Genomic DNA, 16,704 nt, shown 5'->3' on the forward strand with positions numbered 1-16,704 from the left:
ATGTGAAGTAATCTGATAGGCCACTGGTGGCCACATCGGAGGAGTTGATTTGTTGCACAAACACACAGGGGCACTTGAATACTTAAAAAATATTATCAAACCATTTACAGTGTAAATTATTCATTCTCAAATTCACATTGCTTGCAAATGCATTATTTGCATGTTTTTATAAAAAAAAATAAAAAAGCAGTGTGTCACTTTTTCCTTATTGCAGGTTGTACGTGTCACTCTGTATGGCTCTTATTTCTTAAATTCATGTCGAAGCTTTCATGGAAAGTTACAAACAGTGTTAAACCTTTTAAACAGTCCATCCAGTGACATCATCAGAGGTATTTAGGTTAGAATGAATAAGCTGATGTTTATATCCAAAGGGAATTTGTTTGTCAGAGCTACCTGGTAAAATGATACCATTAACCTTTCAGTACAGAAGAAGCCCTGTTTTTTGCAGGGCATGCAGGGCATGAGAGAGATCTGTACAGCACATTCCTTGGCTATTGTGAGAAAGAAAGGACAATTTTACACCACATAAAAGCTGATCAGGGTTTCACTCCTCAATCAACACATATTGGATTGATGATCAAGCTTACGGAGTTAAATGCATTTGTGTCAGAGCGTCCCAGATAGCAGTGCCCCAAGTGGTTAGGACAAAACAGTGTTGAACTTATTAAACAGAAGACTAGTGTTCTCACATAAAAGCAAACTTTGGAACATTACTGTCCCAATGACGTTGGTTGTACATTAGCAGAATCTTTTGCTCCAAGTGAAAAGACATTGGATATGATGGTAGTTCCAACCGTAGTTTAAAAACATTATAGTTTTATATATTACACGTTCATTCTAATTGACTTTTGTTTATATAGCAAAAGCTCATACACAGTAGACATGCTACATAATCTAAACCTAATAATAAAACAGTAAAAATAAATCATTTTTTGATAATAAAGAGACATTTATTTAATAGTTATGGAAGGAGTCTCCAGTGTCGGTGACATGGGAAAGTATTTTTTATAGTTACTTTCTCCGGTTTCTTTGGAACTTTTGAAGCCGTGTTTTTGCCTTATGTCTTATTTTGTCTTCATTTTCTTATGAACTCATTTTGTCTTATTTGTTCTTATTAACTAAAAAAAAGAAGCTAGTAAGGTACCATCTGATTATAGCATTTATAACAAAAGAAATAACAGGAAACAATGTCTCACAGACATTGTAAACATCAAATGTTTAAAACGCATGAAGTGTCGTTCATTTATAATTTAAAAAATGCAAATCTTTGATAAATCACTGCAGTATGTGAATAAAACACCTTATCACACCACCCTGGCTTGGAATAATGTCCTATAACAGCACACACTGTTGTGTTTTATTCATTATATAAGACACATTTCTATGTATGTGTATTGCTTAACAGTATTATCTATCTAAAACCTGTTCTGTTCTTCTAACAGAGACATTCCATCAGTGAAGTGTTGGACCTCTTAACAAAAGTCAACAAACTCTCATAATGATGTTACTTGGATCACATTTCAATAGTAAACCTCCTGGGACAATTTCTCATCAAGTATACAGCTCCTCTGAACCCCTAAACTCCCAGCCTACATGGATAACGCAGGCCTTGTGTGACCTAGCACAAGGTGAGAAAGAACTCCGCCGACTTACAGAGAAACAAACAGCTGAAGTGGATGAAGTGAACCAGATCCTTGATTCTGCAATTTTTGGTGCCCAGAAAGAAGAGCGCCATCTGCTGGAGAAGGTGGAGAAAGCCCATCGGGAAGCTCAACAGAGACTGCAACAGCTCAAAAGAGAAAATGCAGCAGCAGCTCGGGTCGGCCAATCCTTAGTTGATCGTCAGCTGCAAAAGATGAGTCAGCTTAAGGAACAAATTCTTATGTGGAGTAGATGCCCCACAGGTCCCAACAAAAGTCAGTTGCTGATAGGCGTTAAGGAATTAATGCAACCATGGGAGATTTCTCTTTCCCTGAAAAGAGTCACTTTCCAGCCCAGTCCTGAGTCAAATGTTATTCAGTTTGGGGAGATTAATGTCTATGAGGACAGCTTGACATTTCCAGTTGGAGTCTGTGGACCAGAGGGGCAAAAATGTGCTCTCCACACTGGACAGATGACACTTGACAATCATGTGGCTGTATCAGAACAGCTTTGCGCGCCATGTAATAGTGGTGGAAAGAACGACTCATCAAAGACAAACAGTGGAAGTAGCCGTGTTGTCAGAAAGATTCGCTTATCAACAGCTAAAGATGATGTGTCAGGTAGGAAGATAAAGATGCCCAAACCAAAAACATTTAAGGTTTGGCCACGTAAGCAGGATAACTCAGAATCCTCTCAGGATGAGGACTCACGTGAAGAAGACTTGTTTCTTGCATTTAATACAGTGTCAAGTGAAGGAGAAGTGGGAGCAGGAAGCCCTGTATCTGAACAAGATGAAATCAGAAGCCATTCGTTTTCCAAAGGCCCATGGAAACAAAGAGTCCTTGTTCCAGTTTCAAGCCAAGAGCCATCCTGTCCACCAGAAGAATGTAGACCTGAGGACTGTGGTCAATACTTTGGATTCCAAAGAGAAATTTCACCTCCTATGACATCTTTTCCAGGACATAAATCAAGTTATAGCTGTGTGGACCTCTCTTGCAAAGACCAACCTCAGTATGGTCAAAGATTTGGTGGACCAAGACGATCTCCTTCCCCAGCAGACAGCATGGACTCCAGTTACACGTACACTGTCAGGTCTGCCAGTAGCCACAGTGGCTCCCTAAAAGGAGAAAACCAACATTTTTTCTCCACTGCTGACATATCTGCCAGGGGTCGCCATTTAAATAATGGAAAAGACAAAATTCAGAAGAAGTTCAATAAGAACAATTTATCTAGGCCTCATGATCAAGGCCTTAAAAGATCTGAAACACTAGATTTAAAAGACCAAAAATTGGAATACAGCTGTGAGGGGTCCAAACAGGTATCTCGGTCTTTGTCTATGTCTGAAATAGAAGGAAAAGGAAGAGGAACCAAATCTGAACATATTGGAGACAGGAGTAGAAAAGATCGAGGAGGCTCAGGCCTGGCAAAGGTTGTGGAAGGTGGACGAACACTAAGAGTCGGACTTCTGGTAAAGAAATTTGGTAAGCAGGGGTCAGGACGCACCGACTTTACTTTGCCGAGTGGAATTCACACCACAGCTCAAGGTCAGCTGTTTGTAGTGGACTGTGGAAATGTTCGCGTGCAGGTAACAGACCTACAGAAGAACATTGTTCAGCAGGTGACTTTACCAGCAGCTGACTCTACCTCTCGACACTGTCGGAATTTTTTTGATGTTGCTGCTAACTCTAAGGGCTTGATAGCATTGACATGTGCTGCAGAACGTGCTGTGCTGGTCTTTAGCCGCCATGGCCGCCTCTTGCAGACCTTTGGCTGCTCTGGTACTCAACAAGACTTTGAGGCTCCAAGAGGTGTCACTGTGACAAGGCAAGATGAGTTTCTAGTTGCTGATATTCGGCGTGGCACTTTGACAACTCTCAAACTTGACCCTAAAACAGGAACCAAGATAGAGCGCACTGTAGTCACAGGATTTCACAGGCCCTATCTGGTGGCAGCATGTCTCACTACAGGCCTTATGGCTGTGTCTGAAAGGGGCAACGAAACTGGACGGGCGGCATGTATAAGGGTGCTGGAACCTGGTTGGAACACCATTCGTACCTTGGGTGTATGTTCTGGCATGGGACCTGTGCTTACCAGTCCTTGGGGTATATGCATTGATACAGATGGAAATGTTCTTGTGGCAGACTGGGGCAAACAGCATCGTGTGTTGCTGTACCCTGCAGTTGGTGTGGGTTGGGATATTGTTAGTCAAGGCCTTAGCAGCCCCAGAGGACTTGCTTTGCTGCCTGAAGGTCACCTTGTGGTCTCAGATAGCATGAACCATTGCATTAAGATTTACCGTTACAAGTAATTCTTGTAGTGATTTAATTGTAGTTTTCTGTCTCGAGTTTGAGAAATGTACAAACTTGCCGTATTAACTGAGGTATTGAAAAGATATATATATTTAAAGATGTGAAGATTCTTGCAATGTACCATTTGTGTATGTTTTTGAATGAGTGTTTACTGTGATTATTATTTCTTTACAATTTTTCAATGTTCTGATTCTATTGAATATTAATAATTTTTATATGTTAAATAACAAAATAAGTTTTGTTTTGTCAGAACAATATGAAATATGAGCAGAAATATCTATTACATACAAAATGATTAGACATATTATAGATTGTATAGGTGTAAACAAGATATTACAGAAGAATATGTTATAAAATGCAGATAGCAGGATCTAAAATATTGTGTCTTGGGCAAACAAATGTATTCATGTAGTCATATTATCTTTTGGTTGTTGTTTTGCTGATTTATACAACTAACAGGAATTGTGTTTCTTATGTATCTCTTAGCATTAAATAAAAAGTTTGGTGTTCTGAATATCTGGATCCATTTTTATACCACTTGTCACTCTCTTTGACCAATTCTAGGTCTGTAATTAATAAATGAAGAGTTCCTGTAATCTAGGCTACAAAAATAATCATGTGTTATATAGATATTCTTACTTTTCGTGTTGAGTTAACTTCTTTTCGGGTTCTTCAAAAATAGATAAGAACAAACATTGCACAGAGCAACTAAATCGAAACAATTAGGATTAAATGATAAAAAAGCTTCATTTATATACTAAGCAGAATAAAGACTAGGTTTAAGATCATTTCTTACGAATCTTATGATATGAATGCAGAAAGCATGTACCTCAGAGGATGCTTAAATTAGTCCTCCATCTCCCTGGTGTAGATATTGTGTCAGTGGGTGAGAACTGGCTAGTGGTAATGATCACACTAAGTGAAAATCAGGAGGACACTTAAAAAATCTTTATTATGTAGTTAAAGGTGCCCTGCCACATGTAATTCATTACCTTTGTGGAAGTTTACCATGGACTCTGTAACATTTTTTTGTGGAAATAATGCCTTGGTTACCTTGTTTCAAGCCATTCTAGTGTGGTATAGAAAGCCTGCAGGAGGACTCAGCTCGATTTGCGCCAGTTCTCATGAATATTCAAATGAGCTATGCTGCTTGGCTCCGATTGGCTAACCGCTAGGATATGACAGCATGACCCAGCGCAATAAGTAACCTAGGCTAGAGGAAATTTGTTTACAATCACCTTGAATTGCGGCAGAATGGCTTCTTCACAAGCCCGTTGACGTTCAGCCATCCTTGCTGTATAGGAAACTCACTGAGCTACACGAATTCTGGGGGCGCGGTCTCAAGTGGGAGAGCTCATGAATAGTAATGAGCTCAGTCACTCTGACGTCACACTGACCAGCTTTTCCAACTGACCTGATTTCTCCCCTTATTTCTTTTAAGTGGCTAGAACTGACCGGGGAGGTAGCAGTTCGTTTTCACATTCACGACACAACACAAACACATATGGACCTAACACATATCAAAAAATACAAGTAAAACGGTTTTGTGTGGAAGGGCACCTTTAAAAATCATTAATAAGTATCAAATAAGTATCAAGCTATTTACCCAGTCTTTAAAGTGTCCACTTCTGGTTTCTCCACCTGAGGTAGATGCTCTTCTTTATTATCCTTTGTCCTGGAATAAGGAAAGGTGGAATATTCACCAGAATCCCCTGAAGAGGACATTTTTCTTCTCGTAAAGGAGTAGGAAAGTGGCCACCTGGGTCTCTCTGGAACACCACACTTGCTTTTCAGGTAGAGTGCTGACTGAACCAACAGATGCTCTTTGTCACTACCATAGAACCATGTTATCCATGGTTGCTTTTCCCGGACCACTTAACAACGGACTTCTTGCCCAGAGACAATCCAAGCAACTTCACCACCAACTTTCAAATACATATCCACTTCCATTTATGACACTTCAGAAATAAATCCCGGTATTTGGATTGTAAACCAATTTACATTTACAAAGTATTGTAGGATTCTCTAGAATAAACTATTTAATGAAAACTGACATTCGTTTATTTGCTGACATCAAGAACAGTAATGACACCAAGAATTACTGGTGTGGGTTATTATGAATGTAGAAAAGAAGAAAAAAAAACTAGATTGCCAGGTCATGCCACCTAGTGTATAGCAATTTTTTTAAATATCACGTCACAAAATCATAAAATGCTGTAATATACTTTTGTATATATAGATATAATCTCATATTGTTTTCAAACACATGCAGTTTGAGTCACAAATATATTACAAATCCTTACTGTAAAAATACCTTCTAAATGTGAAAGTGAACTTAGCTTCCATTACTTTATGCCTACAGAGTTAGTTAGCTATTAGCAATTTGAGCCACATGGTTTCCTTTATTTACTCAGAATGCCTTTTAAGTCTGATTAAGTCTAAATTGACTTAACAACTGAACTTTACAATTTAAAACAACCTTCACATTATAACCTATACACATACTAGGACTGATCCCTTCATCCTTCTTTTAAAGCTGTGATAAAACAAAAAAACTTGTGGATGTTAGACTCGAAGATGGCACAATGACACAACCGACTGGCTTATAGATACTGTCGCTTCTGTATTGTTAACCAGGCATCTGACCGTGTTTGGGAAAAACTATTATATCAAACTATTCAGTTACACGGTTTCAGTACTGATGATGTTACACCAGTTGTTGCTACTCGGGTGTTAACTTTCACGATGGGGTCTGTTTAGTGTTGAATTTCCAAATTGGTAAAAGCAATATGATTTAATAATTTATTGACTCAATATGATCTGGGTCATAATATGAAGCTAATGATATGTCTCCTTAAGAAGCATAAAGTGGTAGATAACTGGGAAGAGGTCTACAAAGGACTTGCTATACTTCAATTGAAGTCTCTACATTTAGTGCATCAGTAGCTCTGAGATACATAGTACAAATACAAATGTACTAAATGAGGAATAACGCCATGATTCTGTTTGCTGTTTGGGTTATGAGCACATTAGAGGGTCCGCTATCCAAATGGTCCATAGCATTAATTAGTAAGATGTTAATATGAAAGGTGTGTACGAAAATAATAAGATGAGGGCGAAGATCTTAATGAAGAAGAAGACGTTTATTCCAGCGTAGCAGTGACAAAAGACATGAAGTACTTTGGGTTCATCAGAGTCAAGAAGAACCCAGGACAAATCATGCTAAAGCATTTTATACTGTTTTTCCTCTTTGTAGTTTAAATGGAGTTTTGCATTAAGTGTGTATTGAGTGTGGCTGGGTCACACATTGTCGTCTAGCTGGATGTGTTTAAATGTTAACCAAGGTCATGTGCGAAAATGTTATACAAGCCATCCAAAATTTCTAATTTCAGAATATTGTTCAGGCCAGAGCTTCTAAACTCCATGTTTGCTTATAGTTAGGTCAGAGTCCAGGTAGTTATTTCCTTCCTAATACTCGTCTTATTCATCTCACCGGTAAATTAGGTTTAGAGAAGGAGTGACAGATTAATTTGAGCTAAAGGGCTACAAAAAATAAAGATAACTCAGTTTGGTGCCCAAAGAATATACACATAAAGAAAATACATTTAAATGTGTTTGTATATCAGCATTTATCTTTAATATACATTCTAAAAGTACATACAAAGTAGAAACACACAATGAAATTGACTACAAAAGAAAACATGGGCATGAAGGGTGCTGCATCTTTTGTTTAATGTGTGTACAGTATATATATATATATATGTGTGTGTGTGTGTGTGTGTGTGTGTGTGTATGCTGATCTTTCAGGATATGTATAAGTTATCAAATGGTTATACAAAATAAGTTTGTTGTCATATACATTTATTAATTTAATTCATTCATTTAATCTCAGCCTTGATTTGGCATTGGGAATTGTGGCTCAACAACCACTCATGATTCATTTCAAACTTGTTAGACATCAAATTCTGTTCACTGATGTAATTTATACAAAAGTGCAAATGTGTTTGTTTGGTTTTTCTGAGAGAATATTGTAATCCTGTCCCGGTCTAATTCCATGTAATTAGAGATTTTTTTAACATAACTAATTATACAATGTATAACTAATAACCAATGGCCAATGACTTAAATTATTCGGGAACAGATCGCGTTTTCATGTTTTTCTGGAACAAATTAGTCATCACATGGCTAGTGTCCTGGGACCTGATTGCCTAATCGCAAACTTTTGTAACATGGGACTTTTCACTCTTGTTCTTTCCAACTATTTACAAATATGGTGAATCATGTCATGTATCACAGATTGTCCAGAAACAGATAAACACACAGTCCTCCAACGCAACCCTCCCTGTGTGGGGAATCAGTATAAAAATCTGACACTGCTACAGTCAGAGTGTATTTTACCTCTCAGTGTTGACCTGGAGTGAGAAGGTGTCTCATCATGAAGCGGCTCTTAGTGTTCACATGTGCGTGCTTCATTCTGTCTCAGAGCTACGCAGCGCCAGTGTGAGTATCTTCTGCAAAGTAGAGAAATTTCAATTTGACATACTTTGAATTATTGTTTTCAAATCGCATATCGCTTCAGAGTTGTTTTGGGTACAGAGTACAGCATTAGATCAATAACGGATGGTCAAAGTCACTATCTCAGGTTTTTTTTTTTTTTAACTTCAGCAGATAACTTATTAACTGTATTTAAATTATTAGCACTATTATTAACCCTTTAACTCCCAGGTCCTTTCCCTATTATTAACTATTGATAACTCCCCTTCTTATTATTTTCACTGAAAGTAATAAATTATCCATGCTAGTTAATGAGTAATATCTAAATGTAAATTTCAACATTATTTCTCTTTCCATTACAGCCATAAAGATGTTATAGGTATGTACATTAATTTTCCACTAAATAAATATTTCCCTTCTCTTTATTGTATTGATTGATTAAGCCCGAGATCTTTACACCTCATTCTATGAAATTAATCAATATATTAATGAATCTATATTTGTTATGTTAATGTTATGAAAATAAATGCTATTTTTAGATCATCCTGAAGATTCCCATTACAGTGCCAAGTATGACCGCTGTGAGGGCATCGAATTTGATGCCATAGCCCCTGATGAGAAAGGAAGCGCACTCTTTTTTAAAGGTTAATTCATTTCCTTTTAATTGTACAGCACTTCTTAACAATATACATTGCCCCAAGGAGTTCTGATGATTCCTGATGACTCCTGATGATTATAGCAGCAGTTGATAGAAAGTACAAATCTACAGATATTTAATCTACAGGTGAGATTATACACTGAAGCAAGGCTGGGTTTGGGTCCATGTGGGACCTTCAACAGCATCATATGTACAGAAAGCTAAACAGAAGTAGAACATCTGGCTGGTATGGAGGCACAATGGAGGTTGAAGTTCATTCTTTTACTTACAATCACAGATATATGTTGTCTGACAGTAACTGTCCTGATGACCCACTGCCAAATAGAGTGGTACACATGATCTAACTGAGCACTCATGAGCCATAACAAGTGTGCAAGTTTACTAGAATCATGTGGTACATCATAGTGCTGAAGGCTGGAAATAGCATTTAATTCCCACAGATATTCAGACTTCTAGATTATTGTTTATGGTTGTTTTTGTACATCTTCAAGCACGCACTCACTCTCACTCATTTTTTACCGTTTATCCGAACTACCTCGGGTCACGGGGAGCCTGTGCCTATCTCAGGCGTCATCGGGCATCAAGGCAGGATACACCCTGGACGGAGTGCCAACCCATCACAGGGCACACACACACTCTAGTTCACTCACGCACTCACACACTATGGACAATTTTCCAGAGATGCCAATCAACCTACCATGCATGTCTTTGGACCGGGGGAGGAAACCGGAGTACCCGGAGGAAACCCCCGAGGCACGGGGAGAACATGCAAACTCCACACACACAAGGTGGAGGCGGGAATCGAACCCCCAACCCTGGAGGTTTGAGGCAAACGTGCTAACCACTAAGCCACCGTGCTCCCAACATCTTCAAACATTCAAACATTATTATTATTATTATTATTATTATTATTATTATTATTATTATTATTATTATTATTATTACCTAATACTGACAACTAAAAACTATCCAAGACCTTGTATCTATAAAGTTCTGACTGATTCTTTTGTAAACATTAGTCATAATATTGTAATTGCAGAGTTTATAAATCACTAAATAATTGTGAGGCATTTACACCAAAATATCAATTAAAAGTTATCTGCTTTAACCTTATTAAAACATTTAACACACAATTGTCAGATGGAGCCTTTTAATTCAAGCTCACAGGTAAAATAGTGAACATCTTTTTTGAAATGTTATTCTTATGAAAAATGGATTCACAAAAAAGAAAAAAAAAAACTTGCTGACTTTGACTTCAAACTCCACAGGTGACCATTTATGGAATGGGTTTTCAGGCTCTGCTGAGCTTGCAAATCTTACATTCCAGGAATTAGATGAATATCATCACCTGGGTCATGTGGATGCAGCCTTCCGCATGCACAATAAAGACGAGGAAGACAACAAGCACCATGACCATGTTTTCTTCTTTCTGGTATGATATCCTAAATGTTCTTATACACCTTTTCATACCGTATATTGCAACTAATGTCATTAGGATTTTGTACTCTTTATTTAAATATCTCCAGCAACGTTTCATATTTTCAGTCAAGTAGCTTGAAGAAATGAACATGTTCCGTACATAAAATAACGAACCTGCTTTTAAAGTACATATCGATATATCACAGGATGACCAAGTCTTCAGTTACTACAACCACACTCTGGAGAAAGGCTTCCCTAAGGAGATCCAGCAGGTGTTCCCAGGTGTTCCCAGTCACCTGGATGCAGCAGTGGAGTGTCCAAAAGGAGAGTGCACCACAGACTCGGTCCTGTTCTTCAAGGGTAAATACGTTTCCTCATTTCAAAAGTCAAAACACGTTTCTCATGTCAAAACATCTGTTGATATCACGTTACATGATTAAGTCAAGTCATAAAAGTGACTTGACTTGACTTGATCATGTAACGTGATATCAACAGATGTTTTCTTAATCCAGACACCACTGACAAATGTGATGATTTTGCCTCCATTTTTTAAGATAAATGTATTAAAAAAGTTTCAGAAATTATATTAATAAATAACTAAAATGTGAAAATTATTATGTTTATAATGAATTATTTTTTTTTATTAATGAATTTATTTACTTTTTTAAAAATTACATTTTCATACACATTTTTCTTTATTACTTTTATCCCATCTCTATCAACTAAGCAACTACTCATTGATTCAGTTGTATTTTTACATTTTAGGTAGATGTTCATAAGGACTGTTTTTACATTTGTACAATTTGTGTGGTAATGTTATTTTTAATGTTATGTTTTATGATCTTATTAATAATTACAAAATATTATTTGCTTTCAATAATTCTGGAGGTTTCTGGAGTTATGATTATTTCTTATTGTCTTAAATGAATTAATAACTAGTTAGTTTTCTAGGCCACATTCCACACACAGGTTTACAGGTCTTAAAGATCAGCTTTGAAAGGATTTGGAAGTTTCATTCTGATAATGCTCTTGATATTAGTTTGTCTTAACTCAGTGGTCTTCACTATTTTTTTCATGTGAGCCACACTGATAGGACAAAGTCAATAGGAGAGCCACTTTCACCGCAAAGTATACCAAGTTATTCAGTCTTAAATAGCTTATCTGCTTAAATACAATGCACAATATTGCAATACAATAATTACTCGAGTTGCGGATGATGCACTCCCCATGTGCGCGGGATTGTTTGATAAGAAATCGATCCATTTTTTAGTCCGTGTGTACAGTAAACACAAGTTGTTTTCTAGCATGAAACACAAACTAGCTTCTGGCAGGCCGCCAAAAACTGGCTATTGCCCAGAACACAGTGAGTCAGTGACTAGTCAAATAATATATATAAATATATATTATTATTTGTAATAGAGCACATTCGTTTTTCTATGCTTCCCTGATTGTTTTTAATGTTATTTAAATGAAAAATAAATTTTAACCACATGATCATATCATCGTATTATTTACTGCCATGCGAGCCGCATACTAAAGCTTGGCGAGCCGCAGGAGGCTTGCGAGCCGCGCAATGAGTAACACTGTCTTAACTGGTCTTAATAGCTTCTGAATGGTTTAATAATCTCAGTTCTTATTTTGGGGTTAACCCGTGTAAAAGTCTGAGCGCTAGTGAAAATGCATCTGTTTTACAATCTTTTCTTATATATAAAGTAATTTATGACAAATTATTTTACTGACAAGTTAGTAAGTAAAATTCTTCTTAGAAAAGTAAAATCTAGGAAATATTTCTATGAATTTTGTAGCATTCGGTTTTTCTCTTTCCTGCTTTAAGAACAGCGTTAGCTTTAGCTGGCATAAATTCTACAAGTTTGTGCAAAAACCTATGACCCATTTTAGATCAAAGCCAATAGAAGAGATTAGACATGTGAAAAATCTGATTTTTTTTGTACAAGGCATAGTGACAGTTAACATAGGGACATAAAATTAGGGGAGAATTGTGAATATTAAATAATAAAGATATTAAACATTTAATTCTTCTTTTTATTTTATTGTTTTAAATCCCGGATTTTTGTGGTCTGTGACGTTAGGGCTCCACTGTACATGAATAGATCAAACTAAAACAAGAGGAAATAGCTCTGTAATTATGGATAAAATGACATATTTTTATATATTTATTCAACAGGACATGATGTGTACAACTTTGACATCAAGACAAAAACTGTGAAGAATAAGACATGGGATCACTTGCCTGTTTGTACATCTGTGTTCCGCTGGCTCGAGCACTACTACTGTTTCCATGGTCACAACTTCACTAGATTTCATCCCTTGTCTGGAGAAGTTGAAGGGAATTATCCCAAGGATGCTAGACGCTACTTCATGAAATGCTCAGATATAGGTGTGCAGTTGAGCGCTACTTTATTTTTCATGTGATATCTAACCTTCATAGCTTTTCCAATCTCTATAGTGTGGTGGTGTGTTAAATCATTACTATAATCTCTTTAGACATGCAGTAGCATTAATATTAGATTAAGCTGTATATGCAGATAGTATGTCTAAAAGGGTATCTGGCAGCTAGCTAACATGGCCTTCTATGCCTCGCTAGCTAGGTAACTTGCAACACAAGTAAAAAGGATATAAACTTAGGCATTTGCTGCCAAGTATATAAGTTGACTAAACTTGTAATATACATAGATTTGCACAACCGAACTAGCCAAATGTAATTTTAATTTTGTTTACCTTATGTTTAGACCGCAAGCAAAAACTTATTGAGAGCAGTAGAATTGAAATAGCTAATATTAACTGTGGAAAAGCTGCTATCTATTTAGATTAATGCAAGAATGACGTGTAATGCAAGAGGTTTGGTTAAATGTTGATTGCAAGCATTCACTTAACTAGTAATGTTGTAAGTCAAACATGTTAGCATTACATTAACCCTCAATAGTGAATGAACTTATGCATTTTCAGCCTAGTATGAGTAAATCCTCTCAAATGAACCTTCTTAATTGAAGTCGACAGAACCTAACATGGCCGATTATAACGTTATAAGTAAAGCATAAAAATAAAGCCAAAAAACAAGTTCACCTAGTGATTCTAAATAATTATAAGTAATTTATAAGTAAATTATAAGTACTAAATAATAATAAGTTATTACCTGTTGGACATAATTTAACCTGCAGGCAGTCCGGAGTATTCTTCAAAATGTTCAAAGAAATATAAACAATATCAGTGCAAATAAGAGTGTGTATGTTATGTTTTAGGTTTACAGGAAAGGTGTACAAGTCAGTAGTAAGGCCAGCTGTGCTGTATGGGTTAGAGACTGTAGCAGTGGGGAAAAAAAAATAGATGAGGATATTGAGGTTCTCTTTAGGAGTGAAGAGGATGGACAGGATTAGGAACGAGCACATCAGAGGGACAGCTCAGGTTCTCTGTTTTAGGGAAAAGGTCAGAGAGGCTAGATTGAGATGGTTTGGACATGTACAGAGGAGGGAGATGGTTATATTGGTAGAAGGATGATGGAGATGGAGCTGCCAGGTAAGAGGTCAAGAGGAGATATATGGATGTGTTAAATGAGGATATGAAGGTAATTGGTGCAAGAGTAGAGGATGCTGAGGATAGAGTTAGGTGGAAACAGATGATTCGCTGTTGGACCCCTAAAGGGAAAAGCCGAAAGTAGAAGAAGGTTTTATGTTTTAGGTATATATCAATGAAAAGGAATATGAAATCAGTCTGCACATTATTAAACACTCAAACATTTAATAAATCAGGGATTTGTTGTGTCATTTCCCATTATTTTTGACATTGCACTGTAGGTCACGGGGCTGGGCACAGAAGGCCTCAATGTAAACTTGATGCCATCACCACAGACAGCACTGGCAAATCATATGCATTTATAGGTGAGTATAATTTCCTATAACAGTACTTGTGAGAATTCATATGAAAAATCGACTGAAATATCAATCTTACTACAATTTCAGAGAAAATGTACATTAGATTGGACACACTTCGTGATGGCATTCATCCCTTCCCTATTGCAAGATCATGGAAGGAAGTTTCAGGACATGTAGATGCAGTGTTCTCGTATGGGGACAAAATTTACATCATCCAGGTATAACATTGCTTTCCATTTTCACTAAGACACCAGGAATGTCCGTTGTTCCAAAAAAATGTGATCTTCTACATAAGTTGTACCTGTCACGTTGCACCGCATAAGGTATCATTCAAAGAAATTTACAATTGACCTCGGGTCACGGGGAGCCTGTGCCTATCTCAGGCGTCATTGGGCATCAAGGCAGGATACACCCTGGACGGAGTGCCAACCCATCGCAGCACACACACACTCTCATTCACTCACGCACTCACACACTACGGACAATTTTCCAGAGATGCCAATCAACCTACCATGCATGTCTTTGGACCGGGGGGGAAACCGGAGTACCCGGAGGAAACCCCCGAGGCACGGGGAGAACATGCAAACTCCACACACACAAGGTGGAGGCGGGAATCAAACCCCCAACCCTGGAGGTGTGAGGCAAACGTGCTAACCACTAAGCCACCGTGCCCCCATTCATTTTAACATCTAATAACAAAATATCCCAAAGTATTTAACACCTCTTGTGTTTATTGTTTAATTATAATAAATAGTGCATGAATATAGAACTGTGTCAGCCAGCATTGCTGTTATAGTAAGATATCGAATATAGTGAACAAACGTCTGACCAATCAGAGTCGAGAGTTTAGCACAGCTGTGGTATAATGATTATTAAGATAAAAATGAACTGATGCCATCAGTACTGTCTTACAGAACTTACTAGGATTAACCCTAGGAGTTCTTGCATTTTTACTTTATTGTATACTACTGCATTGTAATAACCAACAGATTGTAAACATTTAACATCTTAAATTCCTTAAGATCCAGTTGTCCTGATGTAGTGGCTTCTATAACGTCTGTTTAATTTCATTAGAGTCAATAAAATAAATAATATAAATAATAAGCTTCGAGTTTAATGTTAATTCGTATAACAGCATATTCACTGACTCATTCCTTTGGACCTAGTCATTTATTTGTATAGTTACTGTAATTAGCGACCTAATGTAAAGTGTTGTCATATACTTTGACAGGGTGATCAAATCTATATCTATAAATCAGCAGCACATTACACACTCATAGAGGGCTATCCTAAACCGCTAAAGGAGGAGTTGGGCATCGAAGGACCTGTGAACGCTGCGTTTGTATGTGACAAACATGTTGTACATGTTATACAAGGTATGCAATATATTGGTATCAAAAATCTCAGTATTTATATATGAATCTCTTCTGAATATTGAAAGCAAGCGATGTTAGTCAATAGTATTCATGAATAACCAGTTCATTCTAATAGATTCACACATGTTGTCTCCTACCAGCTTCAATTCATACTTAATGAATGATTTAGACATGACTGATTTTTTTCACACAGGTCAAAAAATGCTTGATATTGATCTGGAAGCAACCCCCAGAGCTGTGATGGCCGAGTCTCCGCTGCCCTTCCCAAAGATTGATGCTGCTACATGCCACACTGATGGTGTGAAAGTGTTTGTTGGTGGAAAATACTACCTGTACCAGAGCCCGATACTGCTTGCAACAAGCAAGATTTTGCCAGAACCCCACAATATGTCATCTGAAATGTTTGGCTGTGAAGAGTAAAAGCTTCACATGAGATGTAAATGCTGTTCAGTCAAATTTACTACTCTGAATAAACATTTCAGGTCATATCTGTTACTTTTTTCTGTCTGTTGTCTTCAGTAGATCATCATTTTGCCTGCTTAACAATATCTAGCTAAGAAATAAAAGTTGAAATCATCTTTGCCTTTGTAAATGTAAAATAATTAATTAAATCCACTGGCTGCTAGATCTATTCTATATTCTCTAGTATTTACATATGAAAACTTCTCATAGTCATGAATGGATAGAGGATTCTTATTATATCACCTCTAGATCACCACCTTGTAACAGAGGCACTTGCCTTTAAGCCAGAAAGATCAAGGGATAGAAAATGCAGACTGAAGAAGCAGATCCGTTTTTCTCTAATGTCAGGTGTTATCTGCTGTAACATAAACCAACAGCAATTTATTACTTGATGATATATGAACAGATGTGTTAGGTTTTCATTAAATTTAAATGTCACATGCCTCTGAAGTTAA

The 16,704-nt window shown here is 37.1% G+C and overlaps 1 protein-coding gene and 1 long non-coding RNA gene across 2 annotated transcripts; one reads left to right on the top strand and one right to left on the bottom strand.

Moving 5' to 3' along the window:
* Positions 1–8,293: 8,293 nt before the first annotated feature.
* Positions 8,294–16,282, top strand: hpxb (hemopexin b). Its single transcript, XM_060860120.1, has 10 exons — positions 8,294–8,450; positions 8,807–8,823; positions 8,984–9,088; positions 10,371–10,534; positions 10,728–10,881; positions 12,707–12,919; positions 14,334–14,417; positions 14,499–14,629; positions 15,643–15,787; positions 15,981–16,282. Exons 1-10 carry the CDS (start codon positions 8,386–8,388, stop codon positions 16,205–16,207), a joined length of 1,305 nt encoding a protein of 434 aa, XP_060716103.1. The 5' UTR covers positions 8,294–8,385; the 3' UTR covers positions 16,208–16,282.
* Positions 10,727–12,700, bottom strand: LOC132839245 (uncharacterized). The gene is made up of 2 exons (XR_009647717.1): positions 11,004–12,700; positions 10,727–10,920 (listed from the first exon to the last, which is right to left on the bottom strand). It is a non-coding gene; the product is annotated as an uncharacterized LOC132839245 (long non-coding RNA).
* Positions 16,283–16,704: the final 422 nt, after the last annotated feature.

This window comes from Tachysurus vachellii, chromosome 24, assembly GCF_030014155.1.
Source record: "Tachysurus vachellii isolate PV-2020 chromosome 24, HZAU_Pvac_v1, whole genome shotgun sequence".
NCBI lineage: Eukaryota > Metazoa > Chordata > Actinopteri > Siluriformes > Bagridae > Tachysurus > Tachysurus vachellii.

What these genes read in the sequence shown, in the direction of transcription:
- hpxb (XM_060860120.1), top strand. Translation starts at nt 8,386, where the DNA reads ATGAAGCGGCTCTTAGTGTTCACATGTGCGTGCTTCATTCTGTCTCAG. An exon ending in AAGCGCACTCTTTTTTAAAG is followed by an intron (nt 9,089 to 10,370) that starts GTTAATTCATTT and finishes CAAACTCCACAG; the next exon opens with GTGACCATTTATGGAATGGG. An exon ending in CAAATCATATGCATTTATAG is followed by an intron (nt 14,418 to 14,498) that starts GTGAGTATAATT and finishes CTACAATTTCAG; the next exon opens with AGAAAATGTACATTAGATTG.